The following is a 25716-nucleotide window of genomic DNA, read 5'->3' as shown; positions in this document are numbered from 1 at the left end:
CCTAAGCCGTACCGAGATGGTACTGGGTATGGGCATTTCAGCGATCAGGCTACACAGATGCCAGAGTTCAACCCCAGAGCTTCCGCAGATATTGCTGTGTGGTTTTGAGAGATTATTGTCATGGCAACACTACTCAGCCTATCAGGAAAAAATGTTAACTCAACTCTGGTAAAATGCTGCACTTTTGCAGTTAGTAAATATAAAAACATGCGGTATAGTATGCAGAGATGCTGAAAACGACACCTTTTTCCCTTCCCTAGGTGAAATCCCAAGACGCTCCTGTGAACCCCCTCCTGACTGGGGTTTCGTGAGCCCACGACCCCCCAAGCCCGCCAGAGGAGGACCCAGCCAGCGGAGCGCTGGCAGGCACAGCACACAGCACCAGCTTCAGCTCGCCACGAGTTAGCCAGCAGGTTCAGAAATCACCATCTCAGTTCAACACTGGAATCATCCTTCATTCAAAGGGAAACAACAACATGTCTTTTTAAAATGGTCTGAACCCCCTCAGAAATTATTGTTGGCTATCTCGGAGACGTTCACAGAGTAAAAGGTTTTGACTAGTGAGCATTAGACAGGCTTTAGAGATCACCTCTCCAGGCCTGTTTCTGATTGTTTCTGTCACCAGACAGGATATGGACTGGTAGCATGCTGTGTAGCTTAATGTTGCTATGCACCTTATGAAACAAGCCATACTGTAATGATAACTAACCGACCTGTTCCTTTTGTCCACCCATCCTGCTGCCTTTGAAGAGCATTCTTCACACTCATAACTATTGGTGAAGATGTTTTAAGGTTTTAATATTTAAGTTCTCTTATTGCTGAGAGAGTGTCTTCTGAAATACCAGGGACAAAGTATTTGGGCACAGAAGATTAATATATACACTTATTTATTATTTTAGCTCCTCTCTGAATGACTGAGTGGTTTTCCAGCCATTTCAAAGCATTCTGAATTGAGGAAAGAACAATGTGTGTTCAACACTAGAATGAACTATTCTTGATGAATAAGTGCAATAAGAGCTGTGCACTACAGCAGCTTCACCTAACAGTGAAACTACACTTTTACTGCACAAGGCTAAAGACCATCAGTGCAATACTAGTGCAATACTACTGACTGGACATCCGTCACAAATCAGATGTTCAGTTCTAGCAGCGTCACATGCGGAGGTAATGAAAGGACAATACAATCAATTCATCAACAGGGATCATCAACCCTGCCAAAGTTTAACCCCTTGTGTGGCAGTGCTGTAAAAATATTGAAATGTGTCCAAAGAAATCTGTCTTATTATAAAGAATAGCTAAAATTTCCTGCAACTTATTTCAGACGATGGCTGAAAACTTCTGAGAGAAAAATTGGATTATTTAAATCTAACAAGCAACCAAAGTAGTAAAGTGGCTAAAGTGGTGCTTTCTAACCACAGATGCTTTGGTTCCTTTTGGTTGGTCGCTGTATAATTAATAATTTCTTTAAAAACTGCGTAATATGCTTTGTAATTGAATTTAAGGGAGATAGTTGAAATAAACAGGGAAACAAATTATATTTTTAAATTTTGTTTTTACACAGGTTTGATTTAACACAGACATTTAATGTCTATTGAGGTTACCTGTTAGTTTTGGTGGTATCTTTTCAAGTTGTTCACATTGGACGAATGGCCTAAGCTAACCTTGCCTGAAGGCTTTTTTCCAGGTAGTGAACTACCTAAATACCATCTCTGTATGTACCTTGCGATGAGGCCAGTCACAAAGCGTTTGCAATCAATAATGTTGTACTACCAATCAGTGGCAATGGTGTTTGTGGGGGGAAAATAGCCCCTAAACCAAAACATTTATGAAAATAATGCAAGGTTTCTGATGCCTGTTTAATGTATTAAATATTTTTTTTATTCTGATTTGCATAACATTCCCCTGTTATCACAGAAAATGTTATATATTCCCCAACATTAGAGAAGTTGTCAAACTTTGGCAGGGTAGTGGTAAATACCTCTATTTTACACTTAGGTTATACTTATACTAGACATGCAGAGGGGGGTTGTTACTTTTTTTTTGCATATAACTGTAAATAACCTACTTTGCGATCAGTAGGTATGCCATGTTATATACATACAGTATGAAGTGTTTGGATAGACATGCAGTAGCCTATAACTTTGCTTTTTTTCTGATGTTTTATTATACATAGTAGCCTATATTTTAGCTTTCCAAGTGCCATGTTTTCTGCCTGGTGTTTTGTCTGGAGTTTTATTTGCGAAGGCCAAGGCTTTTCTAGGTTTAATGCTAATTTGAAGCATTGAAGTCCACATGCAGGCTAGGCAAGGGATAGAGGCGTTTGATTCCCTTGAATTTGAGATCAGAGTTTCAAGGGTAAAAGCTTCTAGGCATGCTGGGCATAGCGCCATCTGGCTTAGCTGTTAGGATCTGCCAATATGGCCTTCGTTTGTCTCCCATTCTTTTAGAGCCCTTGAGCATAGCCTGGTTCTAGAACACAGCAGTTTTAGATTCAATAATGGAACAGTATGGAGAAACCAAAGAGAATTAATAATAATGCTGACATATTAAATACATTCAGCTCCATTGTGAAGGGAACAGCAATCAACAGCAGCAGAACTATGCAATGGGTATGGGCCTTGTATCATATGTATATAGTGCTTTGATACTGAAGATGATTTTTGTTGGGGAAAAAGGAGTAACTGTTTCTAGGTACTGTATGCTGTCACAGACCCAATGGGCTCTTGTCTATGAACCTGACCATGTGTGATGTGCAGATTAAAGGGTGTTCTGAAAGCTTTTGCTTTAAAAAAGGAATCAAATCTCCTTGTGGTATCTTTTTTCACTTCCTAAGTGTGGGAACAAAGTATTTCAACAATTTATATACCAAAGAAACTGTATATGCCATTCAATAACCAGTAATATTTGAATATAATTTTCAATAACCATAAAATAAATAATCAATTAAATTTTTTCAATAAATAACTAAATGTAGGTTTGTGCCACCACAGCATAAGGCAAGGGTGTTGAAAACACTGACAGCAATGTCTCTAAAAGTAAAGTGGTATTCAAGTTGCACTACACATATCCATACTTCTTTTATGTATTACATCAGACCTGAAAATTAAGTGAGAGTTGGAAGCAGACTAATGAATGACAGCACAAAGGATCAAGCAGTATATATGAACACATTTAACTTAATTTCATAATGTGCTTCGGTAATGGTGTATTTTAACCCAGGCTTCACTTACTGCATCAAAGACTGGTTACCATAAAACTCATTGTTGACCATGTCCCAGTAGTAAAAACATTTTGTAATTTTTTCAACAAGAATTATTGAGGAACGGGAACTAATGAATGTAATCCACTATAATCATCAAAATTATATCAAGAAATTTTCAATAGGGATTTTTAAAACACCACTACATTATTATTTCATAATATTTCACAAACACAACATTTGCCCAGAACAGATTTTGGATCAGTAGTTTGTAGTAATAGGCTAGTTTGTAGATAGTATGTAGATAGAACATCTCTGTACCACTTTCAGCAGCTCACGAGCAGATGCTAATTCTCATGGAGTAATACAGTAACAATATTATTGGACATTTCTTCTCATATTATGGTAACAAGTCTCAAAATGGCGTGAACATTCCATTTACTTGCTAGAAAGAAAGAAATTAATTTTGATCTCATTAAAACAGCAGGACTGTCTGTCACTTTTCCAGAGCATTGATGATGGAATTCCTGTTTGCCGAGACCCATTGGGAGAATTTTTTTGTGCCTGAAAGTAGCTCAAACATTTCTGCAGCGTTTCTCCTCTGAGGGTCTTTTCTCCAGAATTCAAACATGTTGCCAATATCCTGCCCAGCTTCTCCCTTGTAGCTCTCCACAAACATTTTCTGTGAAATCTGGTGGGGTAAAATGTAGACTTATCTTTGGTAAACAACTTTACAGTTTCCATGCGACAGATCATAAATTGTGTGTGTGGGAGAGAGAGTGAGAGAGAGGTAGAGAATGAGTTTGTGAGAGTAATAAAAGTTGTATACAGACTTTACATGCTTGAACAATATGCCATATATCTCATGAAAATACTGAACAACATTTTTTCACATGCTATATAATTGAATGAATGTGATCCCAACACAACGGAGAAGCAAAGTAACAATATTACTTATCTTCATTTCATCCAGGTTTGTCTGTGTTGCATGCTTTGCTTGAACGCTTGCACTATCACACAGTGATATCGTTTCCATTGTGAAGAATCTAATCCAGCACCGACACAAACAGATGTAGAGGTGAAGCTGTAAAGCATATGCCCAAAAGGATGGAAGAGGAGGAGGAAAGTGTGTGTGGCAGTGCTGAGCACTGACCCCACGTATGGTGTGTGCACTCACCCTGGAGTCCTGAAAGACCCTGGGGGCCAGGTGCTTAGTGAGCGTCTCTGCGTACTCCTGGACTGGCAGTCGGTCCGCAGACAGGAGGCAGCTTTTGCCCGCCCACCTGTGCGAGTTCTTCAGTATAGCCGTGACCACGGGGCCTACATCACTGAGGCTGATGCTGTCCATGGGTGTTTCTCCCATTGGGATGTCTGTGCAGAACAAGGGGATCAGGCTAAATGCACCCATATTTCTGCAGCTTCTAATCCTGGCAGCAACTTCAACTGGAAGTTCCAGTACCCTTTTGTAAGTATCACATTTACTTACACATAAATAATAGAACCAGTTTGAGGGACAAGTATTGGACTATTTGAGATAGTTGTATTTGTCACTTTATATTCAATAGAAATGATTTACTGCCTGTCTAGGACAAAGATAGTCATATATGTCCCTCAATCCAGGAATAATGAAGTGTTTTTTTCCTACCTGATAGCTGATTGATTGCCAGTGATTCCACTCACCTGGTGTCCCATGTTTAAATTACTCCATGATTAGAGGGTATGAATGAAACCTAGCATTACTGCTGGACTTGAGGATCAGAATTCGGTATCTAGGCACTCGGTGGTTTAATATGACTCACCAATTTTATAAAGGTTTGGTCCAGCAGGTTTGGGAGAGAATGTTGTGAGGAAGCTCTCATACAGGAAGGGTATGAGAACCTGGGTTTTTCGCAGGCCGATTTCAGCCATGTAGTCTCCAATGCAAGCCTTGGCATCCATCGACCGCATGGGGAACCCAAAACGTCTCTGCACGTGCTGACCCCCCTCAAACACCACATGACTGATGCCATGCTGCTTACAAGCATCTGCTATCAAATATCCCTGTGAGATCTCACTCTGCAGAATGACAAAAGCGGCATACATTCAGTCCAATGTTTGTATTTTTGCTGTCATTATATAGTCATTGTTGCCATCTTAGGTCACATTGGTCATTTCCTTCTCAAATAACCACACTGCCTGCTTGTCCTGAATATGAGCACATATACCTGGAGTGGGTCCACCTTGGTGAAATCGGTTTTGGTCGCGAAAAAGCACTTTTGAGCCCCGGAAAGCGCCCCCTGAAGGCCTGTTGTGCTGTTTAAGTGGAAAGGCAGGACTTGTGCTCCAGCGCACCCCAGCTTCTGTGCTTGCGGGGAGCCAGGGTCTGATACAGCTACGCACACGTGGAAACCGCCATCCTGAAGCAGCGCGAGGGCCACGCCACACCCAGGCTCCTCCTCGGCCCCCAGCACCACCACACGCTCCATCCCGAATGCCCACTTCTCACAGTTGCTGGAGAGCTGGCTGCCTTTTCCAACAGGACTTTCTAGTATTTACAGAGATTGTAAAGAAGTAAGTTTTACCTGTATCACAACAAGACACAAAACAGTCGTGGTGTTCTCTGCTCTACATCTTGCTGCTGCCCTAGCCAGACTGTTCACTGCACAGAATTGTTTTCCTGTGTCTCTCAGGCAACTTGAAAGGAGGGGGAAATTACCCCATAGCAACAGAAAATACTGTTGCCACTTCTATCACAATAGCACCATGCACTCTTTTGCAACACCCAAGAAAGAGTGCATTGTTTTTGTTTCCAGCATTACCTTTATATATTAATATGACTGTTTGAAAAATGGGATAGAATGCTAAATCGATTTATACGAAATGGTAAAAAGCCAAGAGGTACTTCAATTGAGATCAGGGAGCTTGCTCACCCTAACCTTAAAAATTATTATTTTGCAGCTCAAATTCAAGGCATAAGAACCTGGTTGAGTGACAGCTCTCAAGCTACAGGTAAGTGAAGGTTAGTTGAATTATGGACAGATAAAGCTTTATAAAAACGCTTCCTTTTTGCTCAAAGACTTATTCATTGGAAAAACGATTTGATAACATCTGGGTTAAAAATACAATGAAAGTCTGGGATAAAATAAGGCACCCTTTACAACTAGAAAAGGAGTTTGTAATATTAAGAGAAATAAATAAAGATCCTGATTTTACCGCTAACAAGAATGATTATGCCAATGTACAATATTTCAAATGTAGGCTGAGAAAGGGTTGAATATATTTGGGAAACTGTCCCATAATAAAGGCATTGTGTCATACAAAGAGTTGAAACAAAAATATAATTTCCCACACTCCCATTTTTATAGATATTTATATGAGATATTTAAGTGAGAAGTTATATTTATCATGGGGATATACAAATAAAAACAACCCTTCACCCTCTTCTCCACCCTCTTGTAAAGTTCATTCTCACAATATATATATTATATATATATATATATATATAATTGTCACTTTTGCAAGAAATGGAAAATAATGTTAAATCATAACATAAAGTATTGAAAAAGACTGAATACATTAATTCATTACCATCATTTTTCTCAACAAACTTTGACTTTGAATATGGAATATGTACATATGCTGAGACGATTATAAATATGCCCTATTAGAAATAGTTATTTTAATGCCTCTTAATAATAATTGGCTAAACAAACTGACATTCATTTAAATGAAAATGTAATTTTATTTGGTTTAAATTGAATTCCATTTCTTTCAAGACTTTCCTGAATACGAAACAACTCACTCCACTAGGTGACAGTACAGCGCAGGTTTAATCAAAGGCAGGAAATGTTTCATGTGCATAGAGGAAGTTCCAGGTTCCAATGAAGGGAGGTGCCTGTTTAAACAATCCCATATTGAAACGAGTCCCAGGCCTATAATTAGGGCTAGGGTTAAATTTGGGGTTAGGGTTATGCAAATGGTATGTGTTATGGTTGAGACAAGATTAGGGTTGTAATTCAGGAGCTTGAAAAATGGTTAGGACAAACAGGTGCAGCATGGAATTATGGGCCCACTGCAAATGCACACTCTGTGGGCTTCCAAAGAAAACTAGTTAGTCCAGGCCCTTTTAAAAATCATTCCTAGGTTTATAACAAAAAAAGGTGTACAACCTGAGCAAAAGAAATTAAAATCAATAAAAAACTTTTAGAAAATAAAATATTTTTTTAAAAATGTATTTAAAAAATAATTTCATTTATTTATTCATTTATTTTACAAACTCTAACCCATGAAAACCTGAACAAAAAAAAAAATCAAAAATAAACAACAATAAAAATGTAAAAGAAAATTATGATAAATTTAAAATAATCAAAAATTTTGAAAATGCAATTTTGAAAGTGAGCATGTCCACCTGGAAGAATTATTTTTAAAAAACAGCTGTGAAATAATTATTTCTGGTGAATTTTAAGGGGAAAATACAACATTACTGATCAGTAAGGCTGGGTGTTTTTCACGTAAAATATTGGCTGAAGTCCCAGAGCAGTCATGGCAAAGTTGTTGAAAATCAAGGAAAACAAAAGTTTTTTAAAAGTCAATTTATTAAAATAATGTATTTATCTCATGTGCAGCAGTGCGAAATTATAACAACAGGCAGTTGCCTGCTTTAGGAACAGCCTACAAATTAAATACATAGATAGGCTGGTGCATTTACTCACTTAATACAGTCCATTACGGAAAGAAAGTGAATGCTTTTTTGCCTATAATTTAACAGAACGTTGTTAGAAAGAGCATGTTGAAATTGTATTACCAAAATAAAGCATGGTTACCTGTGTCCGTTTTTATTTCTTTAAAGTTTGTTTTGTTACAATATGTTATACATTATGAGGTTCGCTCATCATAGAACATTGTGAGTCTACATTATCTAGGCTCCGGCACCAATGCACTTCTATGCAAAACAGTCTCCGCCCAAAGCACACTTTCAAGGGCCTGATCAAATCCAAATTGTTCAGGTCTAACAGGAATTGCAGAATACATATTTTGAAGCAGCCACAAAAACCATCCTCAATGCATTAAAACCAAGGGGATATTCTAGATTGTTTGGTCGAAAAGACCTTCCCAGCTACAAGACTACATTAGAAAATCACCCCACGTATCACCACTAACTTCGCATTCAGCCAAGCAGGAAACAGGAAGATTAAACACAGCCTGGCCAGCATCCTAAAAACACAGATCTACTCCATGACTACAAGATCATCTCTGCCTACAAAACAAATACCACAAGGACTACCTGGTGAGCAGCAAACTACCAAAAACATTGGTACACACATGACCTGGTATTTTGCAAACAAGCCAGTATAGTCAAGATCAGCACTACAAACACAACATAATTAATTAAACACTCATAGCCAACACAAAAAGCTGCATATTTTATGTCATAAAGTGTCATCACTGTGACATAAAATATGTAGGAGAGACAGATAATATGGTTAGAACTAGATTAGCACAGCACATACAGTATTTAACATTAAAAACCATAGAGATGCAGTCACACCCAGTGGCTCATTTTATTCACCATGCACTTGAGGCACTAGAAATATCGAGCCTTCAAATAAATACAGACATCAACTTGTTGATCACTGCAACACACGTTTCTTGAACATATGTTTTTTGGACCACTATGTGGTCATTACCAACCAAATGTAAATAACAAAAAAGAAGAAGCATGTCACCAGTTCCCCACTCGATTGTGAATTAATGAATGACACTTTATACAGCACTTTTCCAGATGCTCAAACTACTTTACAGTGATCAGGCGGAAACTCACCTCAGCCACCATCAATGTGTAGCACCCACCTGAGCGATGCACGGCACCCATTTTGCTCCAGAACGCTCACCACACAGGAAGAGAACAATTTTTTTGCCTATTAAACCAGGGGATGATTAGATGACAGGTTAAGATAGCCGGGTTGGGAACTTAACTAAGACACCAGGGACCCCCAACTCTTTGCAAGGAGTGTCACGGGACCTTTAATGACCATAGTGAGACAGAACATCTCATTTGAAAGATGGCATCTCCTACAGCACAATGTCGCCATCACTGGCGCATTGTGGATTTTTTATAAAGGGGAAGATACAGAGGGAAGATAGCCCCCTGCTGGCCCACCAACACCACTTCCAGCAGCAACAAAGTTTTCCCAGGAGGTCTCCCATCCAAGTACAAACCAAGCATTTAAGCTGTAGGGTTTAGAGGCCGCACACAGTAAGCACAGTACTTACTCCATTCTTAACCTCACTTTGCTTCTGTTGGGGTTTGTGCACAGGTCCATTATTCCAAAAAAGTCCTTAAATGTCGAGCATCCATTAGGGAGCTTTTATGTTTGAAATTTTGCAATAGGAAGCTCAGCCACGCTGAAAAGACAAATTGACATCTCAAGAGGGAGGTCCTCAGATTCATGCTAAGACATTAAGTTCCATTGTGTGGACCTTAGCCTTGACACACAATTTCTGGACAGGGGTCTAGGATTTAGTATTTAAGTATGCTATCTGTTTAAGAGATTTTCAAATTAAACAACATTCTGTAGGTTTTTTCAGCACCGTTTTCATTAGTCACTTTTATTAATGTTGGAAAGGTATCCATGTGTTAGTAGACCTGTGGCTTACTTTTACCGGTTACGCGCAGATGTATTTTGTTAACAATCACTATAGATGAAAATGCCTGACCCAGACAATTTATGCAGAAAACAAATAGACCAGTATACAAAAGAATTATTGCTACGAAGGCTTATTGACGTTTGAAAAATCAATAGACAAATTGAGTTAAATGTTATCACTCCATAACAAAAATGTACGTATCCATATTTCATCAACTACCTTTCAAAAACATTTACAGTTTTGCTCATGATTGATCATCTACCCACAATGAAATATAATTACTATGTTACACTGTGGAAAGCTACTGTACAGTACTGTATAACCTACAGCGGTGTCAAATGGTGTAGTCATATCCTGCATAAACTGCACTGGCCTGCATACACCTAGGAATGCAATAGACAATTTATCCAGTATACTGAGAGATTGATAGAGTGAGTTCAATCTGTAGGTTTAGCATGGCATGATTGCCAGAAGAGGCAGTTAATTCAACGAGGTGTGTTCCGTCGTAGATTTTATACTTTGTGTCACTGACTGGTTATTCCCATATTTCCCAGATGAGTCATTTATTTCCAGCTGCCACGGCCAGCCAAAATAGTTTGGAGGCGTGTTTGGAGGGGGGCATGGAAGGACAGAAAGGTCCCAGAGGAAGCAGAGTGATGGCACTAAAGGATGCAGAGGCCATAAAGCAGGGCTGCCCATCCCTGTCCCTGGAGATTTTCATAGGTTTTAATTTCAACCCTAATTTGGTACACCCGATTCCATTAATTACAGTAGCAGCTCAACAAGATCTCTAGCTGTTGAATGAAGCGTGCCTTGCTAGTACTGGAATGAAAACTGACAGGACTGTCGAGCTCCAGAAACAGGTTTTGGCACCACTGCCTTAGAGTAATGTTAATTTTCATGTGATCCTTTTGCAAAATTGTAATGTTAGAAAGCAAAGCACATTTTCAGAACATTTAGTGTATTGTGTGTATGTGTGGTGGGGGCCCAGTGCCTATGAAAATTGAGATCTTTGGCTCAATATCTTCCATGTAAACAATGAAGTAACAGTTCCATATTTCAAAACCACCTCCATATCCATATACAACAGTAAGAGTGATAATATTGAGTATTCACCATTTACCTCAACATCAGAGGTAGGCAATGAGGGCCGTATCCGTTTAGGGTTTTCACACCAACTTCTGGTCTCAACTACTAAAATACCCCTAACATCTAAACCATCTGACATTTTAGCTACATTTCTTGAATGGTTTTTATTTCCATATACAGTATGAAACCCTTTTCTGTAAGCTAGTGAATCAGTGTTGGTGCATATCGCCAATTAGCTCGTTTAGTCTGGGTAATTGGTGGAAACAAAAACCTGCCTGCACACCAGCCCTCCAGGACCAGAATTGCCCTCCCCTGCTCTACATAAATGCAGAAGAATGTTTTGATTATATAACTACATCGTACACTCATAAGGGAAGATGCAAAGCTCATAACTGAAATCAATGCATTATATTTCTAAACCACAGGATAGCACATCCATAGCTCAATCAGCACATCATTCATCAGATGTAATTGAGTAGTACATTGGTTGATGTCCACTCAATTTTGGTGTAGTAGCAAGTGGCACTGGTAAACACCAGGTACAAATGATAATAGAATATCATCTTTTTTGAAAGGTTGCCATGTGCAAATGTGCTGTACATTATTGTGCTCTCGGTTCCTATTGTTGAAAATAAGTTTTTATATGCAGGAAAGACAAAACAGTCAAATGCTAATATCCAAACAATATTGTATTCAAATACACCTGTAAACAAGACATTATGCAAATAACAAAACTTTGGAGAAGGCAATTTAGTTCGCCCATCAAACAAATGAAACTGGCATCAAAGCCCACAGACCAAACCTGCATGAATCCTAAGGCACATTCTCCATCCAATCATCAATTGCAGGCTACATAACATGTACAAGTTAAAACTGCCTTTTGAATCCAACCTTACACAGCAGTGGGCTCTTTCTCATAGTGTAAATGATAGGCACTCCAGCCAAATACAAGATTAAGTGCCTCATTTTTAAGGTGCCATTTAACTAAACATATGCATGCAACATATTATAACCAACATGTTTTGAGTAATATAATAATACCCTTCTATTGCAGATTGACACGAAACTGCACATATAACAACTCTCCTAGCAAGTAAAATTTGCTAGAGATCTTTGGTAAATCCAATATTTTCATGCCATTGCCCACCAAACATCATCTGAAACATAGCGAATGGAAAACTGAATTGAAAGTAAGCCACTGCTGGCTGGGCCCTTTACTTGGAGATACCCAGTGCTGTCCTCATGTACTCATACACCACATAGCTGATGCTGACTGCTGGGATCACTTTCATGAAATTGGGGAGAATTCCTCTGTAGAGTCCAAAAACCCCATCCTTTTTCACAATATTCTTGAATACTTGGCTCATGGACATCGGCTCAGACCCTTCCAAAGAGGCTGAAAAATAAGACCATTTCCTTCATTAATAATCATAGTCCTTCATATACAAGTATTATACTTTGAACTGATACCTTCTTGCAATTCTGTAAATGTATCTTTGAGTCCTTTAAAACCAATTTAATGGGCACCGCTCCTTCATACTATAGTGAATTACCTTGCGCCTGCATCCTAGTTCGCACCAGAGCCAGAGGATAGCTTGCCAGCTGTCCACAAGTGCTAGAGATGGTCCCACAGCCCAGCAGAACAAGCACTCCAGGGTTGGCAGTGTCTTTGGCATAACGTGCTAACCAGGCATTTTTCAGACTCTGTGACAGAGAGTAAACAAGGGTTAGAAAGGATGACCACTCCCATGTCCGTAGACAACGTGTATGGCTTAAATATTTCTTTTCAATGACATTTCAGCTACAACATCTTACAGTAAATATGCAAATCCCTACATTGGAATATGCATCTGACACACTATAAGCAGTCTCACTGACCTCATACACAGCCAGGTCAATTCCAGCATATGGAATGATCCCCAGAATGTTGGGGATATAGCCTTTGTAAAAGGCCTTTACTCCCTCCTTCTTCAGAATCTTCTTGGCACAGTCAAACATTCCCGAATACTGGCCCGTCTTCCGCAGGGTCAGTCTTGTTTTCATCACCTGCCAGTGAAAGAACATACCCCCTCCACATTTCTCCCCTTCGACATACACAAGCAATACTGCATCAAGAACTCTTGCTCACAAGTACAGAAGAAAATCCAATGTTCTTTTCAGTTAGAGGAGCCCGTGTTGTCAGTGGCACAAGCACAATCTAGCTGAAATGTGCTGGTATGCTGCTGCCAGAGGAAGAGCATGCTGGGATCTCTGCTCTCACCTCCATGGGGTAGATGACTGTCTGTGCTGTCGCCCCTGCGAGGGAACCCGCCACAAACCTCTCGTGAGTCCGCACCTTCCCACTGTCTGATGACAGCAGCTTCTTATACTGTCAGGAGAAAAAGACACCCAGTCATCACATGCATATACATGCGCACGAAACAAACAACAGCAAGGCATGCGGTTCTCAACAACACTTTCGCAGCCATCTACTACACAAGACATGTAATGTTACACTCACCGTCAGTATTTGTATTTCAAAATGTGTAAACATTACTTGTATTTGAATGTTTATTTATGGTAAGTGTTATGGTACAAATGGAATAAACCACCCAGCCATGCGGTCTCATGATATATATGCACTTTTGGGGTTCAGCCCCAGGTGCGCGTATATATCATGAGAACTGCACTTCACATGTACAGTGCAGACCGTAAGTAACACAATTTTTGTTGTTTTGGCACTGTACTCCAGGCTCCAGCACATTAGATTTGAAATAAAAAAATGAATATGAGGATAAAGCACAGACTGTCAGCTTTCATTTAAGTGTATTTACATCCACATCCAGTGATCCATGTAGGAATTACAGCCCTTTTTATTCATAGCCACCAAGAAAACTAAACTAAACAATGGATCTAATGCAATTGTCCAACTGTGTTTCGGTATAACTATACCAATGATTGATGAAGACACTTCACTCACTTAAAGCCACCCACTTCAAGTAGCTTACATCATCATGATAGCTTACGGTACTTTAGGTTGTCTGCTTGATGGTGCATAGGAATCACACATGGCAGAAACTGAGCAGTCTAGAAACTGAACAGAAATAGAAACTGAATAATGTACCCAAAGTGTAAGAACATCCATTTAATTCATGTTACCTGTTCATATGCCATGAACTTTATGGCAGTCTCAGGGGCGATTTTCAGAACGTTAACCCCATTTCCTCTCCACAGCGAGGTTGCTCCTCCTTCATCCAGCATCAGCTTGAAGCCCCCAACTATACTGATCTTATTGGATTTGGAAGAGTGCACCTGTAATACAATTAGCATGTCACTGCAGTTCTTGCAACAAATCATATTTATTTATTAACATTTATTTGGGTAAACTGAGGACACATTTCATATTTCATATTTAACAGCACGGGGAAGTGAGATAAGTGTAGAATGGCTGGGATCATGTAGCCCAGGGTTTCTAGTCCTGGGGCCTGTTGGTTCTTTTGTATTCGCTTTAAAATAAACAACCAATTTTGAGCCAAGAAACAAAGTAAATTGAATTAACTGTAATGAATATCAGCATGCCCAGGACCAAGCCAACAAACACAGAAATATTAGGTGGTTGCATTTATCTAGCAGTCATAAAACCATGTATGCTGCTCCTGTCGAATGGGCAAAGCTAAGCAAAGGTGGACATTGTACTTGGATGAGAGACCTCCTGGGAGAGCTAAGTTGCTGCGGGAAGTGATGTTGGTAGGCCAGCAGGGGGCAATCTTCCCTCTGGTTGAATAAACCCCAATGTCCCAGTGCAGGGACAGGGACACCATAGCAGTAGGAGTCTTTTGGATGAGATATTAAATTGAGGTCCTGACTCACTGTAGTTGTTAAAGACACCATGATACTCGTCGCAAAGAGTAGGGGGTTCCCCGATATCCTTTTTGTTACACACCATGATACTCGTCGCAAAGAGTAGGGGGTTCCCCGATATCCTTTTTGTTACAATCTCACCCACATTATGCATTCCAAGGCAACTGTAATTGGTAAAGACAAACTGCAGTGCTTCCAGCCGCGGGGGGCACGTACCTGCATGAACACTTTCATCCTGTCCAGTGGGGCAGTGCCCGTGCGAGAAACCGCACCTGCCATGGCTCCAGACAACAGCTGCCTCCACCACATGCCTGTGACCTTCTCTTCCTCTGTGAACTCATCGGGAATGCTAAGGCTGTCACCAATGTCCAGCACCTGCCATGGACAAGTGGAAAAATACGTAAATATGGACGACCTCAATTATAATTACCTATACCTACCACCTATAACCGCTTAGAGTCCAAGTCAAGGGGAGTTCATGAAACCGAATTTTGCATATCGGTGGCTATGCAGATAACATAACTGGAAAAAATTATTAAAATTATGAAAAAGGTACAATAGCCTAGCACTACATGCTGTACAGGTCTTTGCCTCCCCAGTTATATTATATTAAAAACTATTTAAATATACCATTTCAATTTTAGTGTGTTTCAATTCCATTTATGCGAGACAAATGATATTGAAATTCTATATACTTTCAGAAGTTTAGGAAGGCTGGGGGCTGATGATGATAGGATGCTTATGTAAAGAATACCTAAATTCATTACATCAACCGCTCCTCATGCATCCAACAAATTACAGCAAAAATAACACCAAAATGGTTGATAAGTGTGGACACATGTACAAGCATGTACAAACCTAACAGCCATACAGTTCACCTCCCCACCAGTCACTATTTCAGTGATACCAGTTATGACTGTTAATAGTCTGCATCACAGTTTCTGATTACATGTGATTACAAATATGTTAATTACATATACATTTTGGGATTCATGCATGTGACTGTACATACATGAATGAATACATACTGTGTATAAAAATGAATGAATGGGAGAAGTGAAAAAAACACTGCACTGATCAATAGAACAGATTATTCCTGCACACTGTATGCCAAACAAGAGATGACACAAGCAGCTTATTTCCAGGATTCAGTTCCCTGTTTAGCTGGCAACACAATTTGACAAGAGAGGAAATGGTCAGGATATGGTCAACAATAATGAACTTGAACTGAATATAACCTCACACAAAATATTATGTTGCAAATATCATGCAAGAACAAACTTAACTCTAACTTAAATAATACATTTCATTATTATTTAATTGGGCTATAATTCAATTTTTAATCAAGATAAACACCAACATCTCTTAATAAAATCCTAGACATCAATGGAAAGACATGGAAGACTCAAGGAGATAGCATTTCCCACAGGCTGCATAAATGCAGGTCATCCCTGCCCTGCATCGCCTCTACATCACAAACAATTTACCAGCTAATCCTAGCATAGGACAACTGAAAATAGCCGAAGGCAAAACTGTGATCAGTCACTTAGAGAGCCAACACAAAAAAGTGCTGGAACATAAGCATTCCATTCCTTAACCTCTGGATTGTGCTTCTGGGCTTTAAAAACAAAAAAGAATTGTGAAATTTCACTTCACAGCAAACCTGTTGTTTGGATTTTGACTAAACGAGTACAGAAGAGGATGGTCATTCTCCAAAGCAACAGGATCAGTCAGTTTTAAATGCCCATTTTAACCCAACACATTTTGTCTGCAACATGACTGGGAACATTCACATAAATCAGTCTTTACATTCCTGTAGTAACGGGGTAATGTTTATGAAATCTACGCAATACATTTTTAAAATTTCAATTTTTTTTTACTTCCATATAAACAAAGAAAATAAAAAACCTCAAATGTAATTATTATGATATAAAATTGTCTTAACAAAACCTTAACCATAACGTTAACATCCACGATCGATTCTAATATTCCTGGCCGACGTGGACGTACGTCGGCAATTAGCCTACTGTTAATAGCCGAAGCCTAGTATCGACAAAACGTGCCGAATAAGAGTAGCCTATATAGGCCCCTTATAGATTTTATATTGAGAAATTAAGTGAAAGACCATCCAACGTTAGTAGGATGTCATGCCAGGCTGTCCGTCATGCTTGAATAAACGCGGGTGAAGGCATGCAGGTGTGCACAAACTTGTTTTAAATCCTTAAACATTAGACTACTTTACCAATCACGATTCATTATAATATTTCCGGCGTTCTGATGTGCGTGTATGTAGCAAAACATTTTTAAAATAACTGAAGGTCGAGAAACTGTACCGGTCTAGTACTGTATATGGATACAAAGATTTTATTTTGAGAATTTAAAGTGAAAGGCCATTACCTTGTCTTGGGGACGATGGTAGGTTGTAACGCAAGGTTTTATCACCATGCTTAATTAAACGCAGCTTGCAATGTTATAAGGAAGTTTGCATGCTAGCGCCGTTTTAGAAATAGTAGCTTTATTAAACTACGTGATTCATGCGAATAATTCCTCAAGTAACATCTCTGATCGATTTTCAGAAAAAACGAAAACCTGTACATCTTTCAGCTCTCTTAATGTGTGGTTCATTTGACTAGTCATAGGGCTACTCTTTTCTACTTGTAATTTTATTTATCATCATCACAAGCCTAATTGTAAAATACATTGAATTATATGCTGTGGTATTTCATATTTTTCAATCTTTCACAACTTTTTAATTGCATGGTACTGAACCTCAAATCTGACATCTAATTGTTTTATGCCCAATAATCTTATCTATCGATGTAGGCCTACATGTAACATAACCATGCTTTAAGTAAATATTTATTTTTAAAAAGAGAATATGTTAGTCATTAAAAAAACATTTCTGCTCTAGAAAAAAAATTATCTGTAAATTTAACAGGAGAAATAGCGTTGTCAAATAAAAGCTTTCTGTTACCAAATGTATCAATTTAACCTAAAACTGATGTAATGTGGATGGCACAGAGCCTTTCATAATCTCTTAGGCCATTACACTTAAGTAACTTATTTAAGAAGAAAGTGCTTATCCTTTTACAAATGTTTGGTCTATTGTTGCTGTGCTTAATTGACTCAACAGGTGCCATGTGGCCAAAGTGGCAGATATTTTCTAGCTAACATGCCTTCTTTATCAGGGTGGTCATACCAGTATATGCACATTAGCCTATGTCTGTTCAGCAGTTTTGTCACTCAGCCAATCATCTGTTGTCCGTTTCTATGACAGATATAAACACAAGCCAAGCGGATTAGTAGCCTGCCTGGGTTTCCGTGCTCTCTAATGTTGCAACAGAATATGGTTACGCAAGTCATATCAGTGCTCATTTTTGCCCCTGCCATTATTTTATGCCACCGTAAAGATCAGGACACTGAATAGTAAATGGTTCATTAATCTTTTTTTGTGTTCCACTGGCTGATAGTTTGAACATGTAGTACACAGTCCTGGATTTGACCTTTTTTGTTTGGAAGTTATTACAAGTAAGTCTACAGGGAAGTCTGCAGACAGCACAGGCCATCATAGGCACTAGCAGCAGGAAAGAGCCGAGTGTATCAGACTCACATAACTGACCACGTAGCAAAAATGGTCTCTTAAGAGACCACACACACACATGCACACACACACACACCGTGGAGTGTTTCCAGTAGCGGATGATCTCCTGCAAGTTGGTGGCAGGATTGAAGAGAAAGTGATCCCTCCACTCGTTCCAGTCCAAAGTCATGGTGCCGTCAGCGTCAATACTGAGAACAGAGATAAGAGATAAGAAATGACTTCAGCACCTCATTCATGCATGTAAGGAACACACTGGACTACAGACATAGATCGGGGACTACAGGTTACATGGCTGCTCTCTATATATTTCACAAATGGGCCCAAACCAAATATATTTATTAAACTGCTCAGATATTTTATGGGTGACTGACATCAAAAGAGTCAGGTGTTTTGAGACTTTCAAATGCAGCATATTATAAAACAGGTATTGCAGTAATACCATTTAAACATGAATGTACAAAGGAATATTATATCATGATTTTTTGGATCCAAATAAAAGAAAATGGCCAGACAGCATTCTCATTGAGCTTTTAGTTTTCAGCTCAATTATTTTTTATTTATTTTGACAGCAGCCTGCTCAGCTGTCAGCTACATTCTGATAAGAACATATAACAGCAGACGGCGTTGCTTCTATGTTTTTTCTACTCCCATTTCATATGCCAGCCCACTTTACATTTTCCTTTCTGCCTCCATACTTCCAGCTGCACCTCCACAGGTGCAGAGACAGGAGTCCAGGGATAACTGAGATGACCAACCCCACTCTGCTCTGCAGGGCACCCCTTCTCCATCCTCTTCTAGCCATTTACAGTTTGAGGGCTACTCTACTGCTGGGGACGGGGCTGAAATTTTCCTCATCACCCGGACAGACAAGATTGCTACTTCACAAACTCTGAAGAGTTCTTAAAAATATAAGAATTCATTTTAATAATAGTAATGGCGTTTAAATTTAAATTAAAATGTACTTAAAGCAAGGTCCTACCTCCATCGTGCAGCTCATAACTTGTGTAATTTCTTATCTTTTTGCATTTGGGAAAATGAAATGATATTATTGAGTAAAAATACAGAGTAACAGTTTTTCCTTTCCCTCGATTGGGGAGGGACTCTGTCAAGGTCTTTATCAGTGGTGCTGCAGGAGAGCTGTGCTGAGCCACCATGTGACCCGAGAATGGTCTCCGCCCAAGTCTCCAGAAAACGTGTTAAAATTTAAAGCCCAACTCCTGGCACTGCTCAGAAATGAGGAGTTAAAGGCTTTCTGACACACTGGTGTGTTGGCTGTGGTCTACAACACACCAGTGTGTCAGAAAGGATCTATTATTTTACACTTTACAACAATGAATGAATAATTTAACCATGGGAATAGCTCTGAATATAGAAACTGCACCATTTTATAATGGTGAAGAGGGTTTTATACACTGAGCACACAGGTACTGTATCAAAGGAGACAGTTGCTGACAGGAGGTGAAGAAAAATAATATTCTGATAATCAACACAATGTAATCAGACTAACATGACAGAAAAGGGTAGACCTGCTAAGAATCTTCTCAGCCTCCTCCTTGGATATGTCCACCCCAATGTCTGCAAGAGACTGCTTGATCTCCATGGAATCAATCCGCCCTGGAGGAAGAGAGTCAAAATGGCATACACCACAGAGCTAGCATTCTGTATCTTGCTTTTAAATGTAAAGACATGAGTGGCATCTGTACAATTACCCATTCTGCCAAGTAGGAGACCTTCAATAATTATGATTGCTCCTATTTTAGATCTTCGCTCACAGAATACAGTTTTAAATCCAGTCAATTCAAACCCAAACTTTATATCAGAATTAGCTGAAAACATCACTTAATTCTTGAACGGATTACTTTGCTAGAAGTATAGTTTGTATCATTCACTGATGTCAGTATGTGACAGAAAGTTGCAGACGTGTGTTGGAAGTGGCAGAGAACAGTACAGGTTTTGTGTTCCACGGCCTGTGACGTACCGTCATTGTTCTTGTCCAGGCTCTTGAATGTCAGCATCAGTTTCTTCTCATGTTCTTTCAGATATCTGGAGAATTCATTGAAGTCGAGCCCTGCATCTTTATCACTGTCTCCAGAGGATACTATTTTCTAGTGAGAAGAACATAAAGGAATGGAGTGTTAGGTTCAGAGATGCGACATTACCCAGCAAGAACCGAATAAGGTAAACATGTTGCATATTCACTATCACTACCACAACAAAGAAATATGTATACTGCAATATTAATTACCGTGTTACAGTTTATTGGGAATGCATATTTCATAGATAAAATACCTGATGCAATGAATTATCTCACACTTCTTCCATCTCCCTCTACCTAAGTTATCAATCTGCTGCTGTTGTTGATAGGCACGGTCTGAATAATGAGACAGTACTTGCAAATGAGACCCTCAATGGTGCTGGACAATGTTAAACTCTTTTTTCTTTAACCAAGAATGTCAGAAATACTGTTCCACACCTTAATTTCATTTCCATACCCTGCCACCTAGTGTTTTTTCAGATTTTTGTTTTATATTGTGGCTACTCAATAGATTTGATGAACAAATTGCTTTCTAACTTAATTTACAACGGCAGTTAAATTATTGTTAAAGCCTAGCAGTCATTTAAACAACATGCACATTTAATTTATTTCAACAAGTGAGAATTTTCCATCTTTCTTTTCTCCCCCAAGTTGGGATGCAAAATTGTAACCATTGAACTGCATCTTCACTGCAGCATCTTCCTTTAATTTCATCTGGCCCCCATTAGCTGCTACTTTGTCAGCTTTGGGATTAAATGCTCTGCAATGGCGCTGGGGAACTGTGGGGCCCAATCAACGAGGCACAGTTACTGAGCACTGGGACATGCAATGCCCCATCAACAAACCCCATTACGATTGCATCAATGCTGAATAAATTAATGTAATCGACAAATGTAAACAGACTAAATGAAGCATTTAATCTGTATGGTACCAAATAATGTAGCAAGTGCAGTATCTGTAATTGGTAAGTGTAAAATGATTGGTTTTCTTATCAAAACACACTCATCCAAATGCCCACATCTGCCTTACATGTCACCTTACCCTGGTCATTTATATAGCTGAGTTTTTACTGTAGTACAGCAACACATAAATTTAATTCAATGTGTATTTACCATATGCACAAGCACTGCTACAGTGTCAAAAAGAGATAGCTCAATTAAATAACTGTTCACCATGATGTCATGTACAATAGCATCTTCTCTATACATGTCTGTGCAGTATGATGAGATCTGGGTAGTCAAAACATTTCTTCATTAAAATGAATTTTGGGATAGATGTAACCATATGTGAGTTCATCTACTTTTACACCCCATATACCCTGAACCCATGTAACTCTAGATGTGTGTATATTATTTACATTTATTCAAAACAGAGACTGTCCTTTCAGGACCATTTAAATGTACTGAGACCATCCTGTGACACTGTCCAACTGTGAACACAGATACTACACTTAAATATAGCCCACTAAATAACCTACTTTATGTCATTGTATTATATGCATTTTAAGTCCCAGTGACACAGCAGCATAATCTGCCTAAGAGGAATTTTTATACACCACATTATAACTTTATTGAGAACAGTAGAGTCAAGAGACAGATGAGCATGTATCTGATACTGGCTGCTGCTACTATACAGAAGGGAAGTCACTCCTGATTAAGAGTGCAAAGTATATGTAAATATATATTTATCTGTTATCTATAAGGCAACCATTGTGAGTGAACGCCAAGGAATGCAAATTCTGTTTGAGGAATAAAGGAGTGCCTTAACCTGAGTCTCACCCAGCTGTAAAACCTCACCTTGCCTGTTTTAACTCTTCAAGTCCATGTTGCCCTAGCCTACAAATGTATGTGTTCAAAATTCAACTAGTGTAGAGAACTGGCAATATCTCTGTAATGACATCTATTCATTTGTATAAAACTTAGGAAAGCAAAGAAAATACACATTACGAGAACCAAATGGGAATTTGCTTATTAAGCACAGGTAGACAGATAACTCTTTTCATTGTGAAAGCTGCAGTTTACGAAACGTTAGCTAATTTCAAAAGTTTCAAATTAGCCGAAGGATCCAGTCATTTAAGGATATCACTATACCAAATCACGTGTCATACTTCCTACAAAAAACGCTATATTTACTTTTACTGTATTTTTAATTGTTGGAAATAGTTTTCTTGGAAAAGTGCATGTTGTAGGACAAACTACAATTTACGGATGAACATTTTAAGGTTTGCGTAAAAAGAGGCCAATTTCAAGTGCTTGCAACTTCCGTTGTCATATTTAGCTATAGCCTAATCTTGGAACACCGAATTGTGCTCCCACCGCAGCTGAGTCTATTGAAAGAAGTTGCGAACCACTTCCGCAAAATGAAAGATGTTGCTATTCTGATAAGTACATTGTTTCTACCTCTGAATCAGTAGGAAAAAAAATAAGTTTAAGGTATTTTAGTATGCATCAGATTAGCAACCATTTTACAAACATGACTCATATATGTAGCCATCACCAAACGAATGCCATCGAAGAGACGCAAACTGTCAGATTTACCTGCGCTGCACCTTTATCAAATGCTATCCCCATCGCTTTCAGGCCCTCTTTCAACTCAGAAACGTCCACTTTCCCATCTTTATTAGTATCCAACTTCTCAAACAGATCTTCGTAAGTCTTCATACCATCTTCACCCAAGCAGTGTGAATCGGTAAAAACAAATTTTCTCAATGCCTGATACATTTTGCTAGTATTAAAGTATTAAACTAACTCAAATACTTAAGTTCAAACAAAACGCTATTTAAGACGGGGAATTAACAACTGAAGGAAAACAGCGGCTAGACTTCAGTGAAGCGAAATGGAATTCACTATCCAGTGTCCGCACGAAAGATAAGGTAGGCTACTCGGTACTCGCTATAACGTCCCAAAAGTAGTCCGGTGCTTGTCATCCGCAAACAAGATTCGATTAGAATCCGCAAAGAAGATATACTATTGTAAATGCCAGCTTTAGGCCTAAGAAAATATGATCGAAACGAGTAGATCTTTGGAGGAAGAGGTGGGACTTCTGATGCAGTGCGCTGCTTGGAGTTCTCCTCTTTTCAGTGACACGTCCTGTTGCGGGTGCTTCCAACAGTATTTCCTTATATTTCTGTAATTCTATGGTACTGACTTTTGTGAGTGTTTATATCGTTTTTCGCGACGGATATGAATTTTTATTATGTCTCGGCTCAACTTCCCTTCTCAGTGGGCGTTAGCAGTTTGCTCCTTTACTATTACCTTACGTGTGCACTAAAGGGACAAAATGGGGCGTCAAACCCCCCATACTACGTGGTCACGCTAGAGGCAATTTGAAGATGCTATTTACATTAGGAATGTATTTTGGAGCTATTTATACACGTCTCTTAGAATAACTTTTTTTTTTTTAAACAAAAGCGTTTGCATTGACAACGGGTTGTGAATACTGAAAACAGAGTTGATATATTAAGTTAATATTTGGCTAATGTCATAATTATTCCTGTTTGGATTCCATAGCAGTCACTTGGAAACACATGTCAAGTTCATCGCGTTATTTTTTTCCACGAAATACAGAGGAATAGACCCCCTTTTCTCTACCGCAGTGTAAAACTGCTCATCTTACTCTCCACCCACAAGCATGAGTCACCACGGTTCAGCTGAACCACGAAAGCATACAGTAGCCTACCATTCAGTGAGCTGTCAGTTCAGTGGCGAGACAACCTGTATTAGCCTACCCAACTGCTCCATGCTTTCTACGGCAATGGTGTGTGTGTGTGGTTATTCTCAGCCAATGTATGTTTATTTCCAAATTCAAAATCGACCGTCCGACGATACTGAAACCTAGCGACGTCATACGCCAGCTCAGATAATGTTTTACTGTGTGGGTCAGGCTATAAACCTGTCAGTACCTGGTGGGCCATAAACGAACAATACATTTTCGATAAATTGTGATGATAACAGATAGAACGCAACCCGTGCCAATGTATCTTGGTATCTTTTTTTTTATTGTTTAGGCAGTTTTTTTTCCGTGAACACGTGCCGCATCTTCTGTGTAATATGCTCCAATTATTGTTCCATTCTTCAGAACAGTGCAAAATGCTCAGCAACTTATCGCTTTATCTGCTGCTAAAGGCTTTAGGCTATGCATTCCGATGAAACCAAAACATTTAATATAGCCTACCGTAGCCTATTAACATTCAAAATTAGGCTATAGTCGGTGTGGCACAGAGAAATTAATCCACAATAATAAACCAGTTTGATAGTGATTCAGGAGTGTTTTATACAGTCTATGGTTAGGCTCCCTCTAATTTTCAGAATAATTACAATATTCATGTTAGCCACTAGAAGGCGCCCAATGCTTTATATCGCTATTTTCCATGTACCATGCAGACAGTAGCCGAGTGGAATATCTCATAAAATCCATATGTAGAGATTATTTGTCGCGGTATAGCCTAGTGAATACACAACTGAAGCTTGCGAATTGTGTGAAATAAATACTGCTCTTCTTTAATCAAATAATAGCTGGAATAGGCTACCCTTTCGTGAAACACTGTATTCCGAGATGCAGATGCTTGGTAAAGAGCTAAACCAACGCTGTGCAATGAAGTTGTGATTGTCCTTTTTTATTAGAGTCATGTAGCCTATCATATATCCTTGACCATTCTTTGTACATCATGCTCGTTATCACGCTATTCGAAAATTTTAAAGATTAAGATTAGCCTGCAAACAGTATTTTTGTCATTCCTTTAAAATTGCCGTAGATGACGTCTGTAAATTAAATTTTAAAGAGGGTGTCCAAAATGGTGTAGCCTATTCATATCACATTTTTGTGCCCCTAAACAATAAACCCGCTCAAATGCTCCGTCAGTAAAGTAGCCTATAGCCTATGTCATACAACTTCCAAGGCAGAACGGACCCTTTCCTAATCCACACATACAATTACTATCGGCCTGTGTTTCTCAACCCTGGTGCTGGGACTGTATGCTGGTTGTTGTCAAAGCCAATCAATTAAGTTTGTTAAAAATTGATTTTTACGTTCTATCATAATTATGTGGTTACATTTATTTAAACGCAATCATGCGTGTTTGGATTCTTGCCATTTGCAGTCAGTAAACTCCATTCATTTACCGATGGTTTCAGGTTCCCACATTCTCAGAAAATGGGACCCAACTGATTTCACCTGTCAGTTTGTATGAATCAGTTCAAATGGAACCTCTTTCAATTAAAATTATTTGAAATATATTACAGTAGGCTAGATTAAAGCATAAATTGTTCTGACCGATTGAAATTCCTGGGATGTGAATATTGAATATTTTTAGGACATCCACAGCTA

General features: G+C 38.9%; 3 protein-coding genes across 13 annotated transcripts in view; 1 reads left to right on the top strand and 2 right to left on the bottom strand.

The window, feature by feature from the left end:
* The window catches only part of pde4dip (phosphodiesterase 4D interacting protein), a 74094-nt gene extending 71298 nt beyond the window's left edge, over positions 1 to 2796 (top strand). For all 10 annotated transcript variants that reach the window (XM_035412941.1, XM_035412942.1, XM_035412940.1 and 7 more), the window contains one exon: positions 261 to 2796. In XM_035412941.1, coding sequence (XP_035268832.1) covers positions 261 to 406 — 146 coding nt within the window. In that variant the 3' untranslated portion in view covers positions 407 to 2796. The remainder of the gene's footprint in view (positions 1 to 260) is intronic.
* LOC118225009 (nmrA-like family domain-containing protein 1) lies at positions 2159 to 6189 on the bottom strand. Of its 2 annotated transcripts, none has more exons than XM_035412944.1 (4): positions 5404 to 6180; positions 4999 to 5254; positions 4377 to 4570; positions 2159 to 3890 (listed from the first exon to the last, which is right to left on the bottom strand). In XM_035412944.1, the coding sequence occupies exons 1-4, from the start codon at positions 5662 to 5664 to the stop codon at positions 3696 to 3698; spliced, it is 906 nt and encodes a 301-aa protein (XP_035268835.1). In that variant the 5' UTR covers positions 5665 to 6180; the 3' UTR covers positions 2159 to 3695. The 2 variants fall into 2 exon arrangements, with proteins under 2 accessions (XP_035268835.1, XP_035268836.1); XM_035412945.1 differs by lacking the exon at positions 2159 to 3890 and adding an exon at positions 3898 to 4245 and having other exon boundaries at positions 5404 to 6189.
* Positions 6190 to 11586: 5397 nt separating this feature from the next.
* Positions 11587 to 23487, bottom strand: slc25a24 (solute carrier family 25 member 24). Its single transcript, XM_035415954.1, has 10 exons — positions 22929 to 23487; positions 20335 to 20461; positions 19883 to 19970; positions 18433 to 18544; positions 14972 to 15130; positions 14054 to 14206; positions 13176 to 13283; positions 12794 to 12961; positions 12469 to 12619; positions 11587 to 12311 (listed from the first exon to the last, which is right to left on the bottom strand). The coding sequence occupies exons 1-10, from the start codon at positions 23109 to 23111 to the stop codon at positions 12130 to 12132; spliced, it is 1431 nt and encodes a 476-aa protein (XP_035271845.1). The 5' UTR covers positions 23112 to 23487; the 3' UTR covers positions 11587 to 12129.
* Positions 23488 to 25716: the final 2229 nt, after the last annotated feature.

This window comes from Anguilla anguilla, chromosome 4, assembly GCF_013347855.1.
Source record: "Anguilla anguilla isolate fAngAng1 chromosome 4, fAngAng1.pri, whole genome shotgun sequence".
Classification (NCBI taxonomy): domain Eukaryota; kingdom Metazoa; phylum Chordata; class Actinopteri; order Anguilliformes; family Anguillidae; genus Anguilla; species Anguilla anguilla.
The sequence above is the reverse complement of the archived record's forward strand: the minus strand, read 5'-3'. Positions and strand labels throughout refer to the sequence as shown.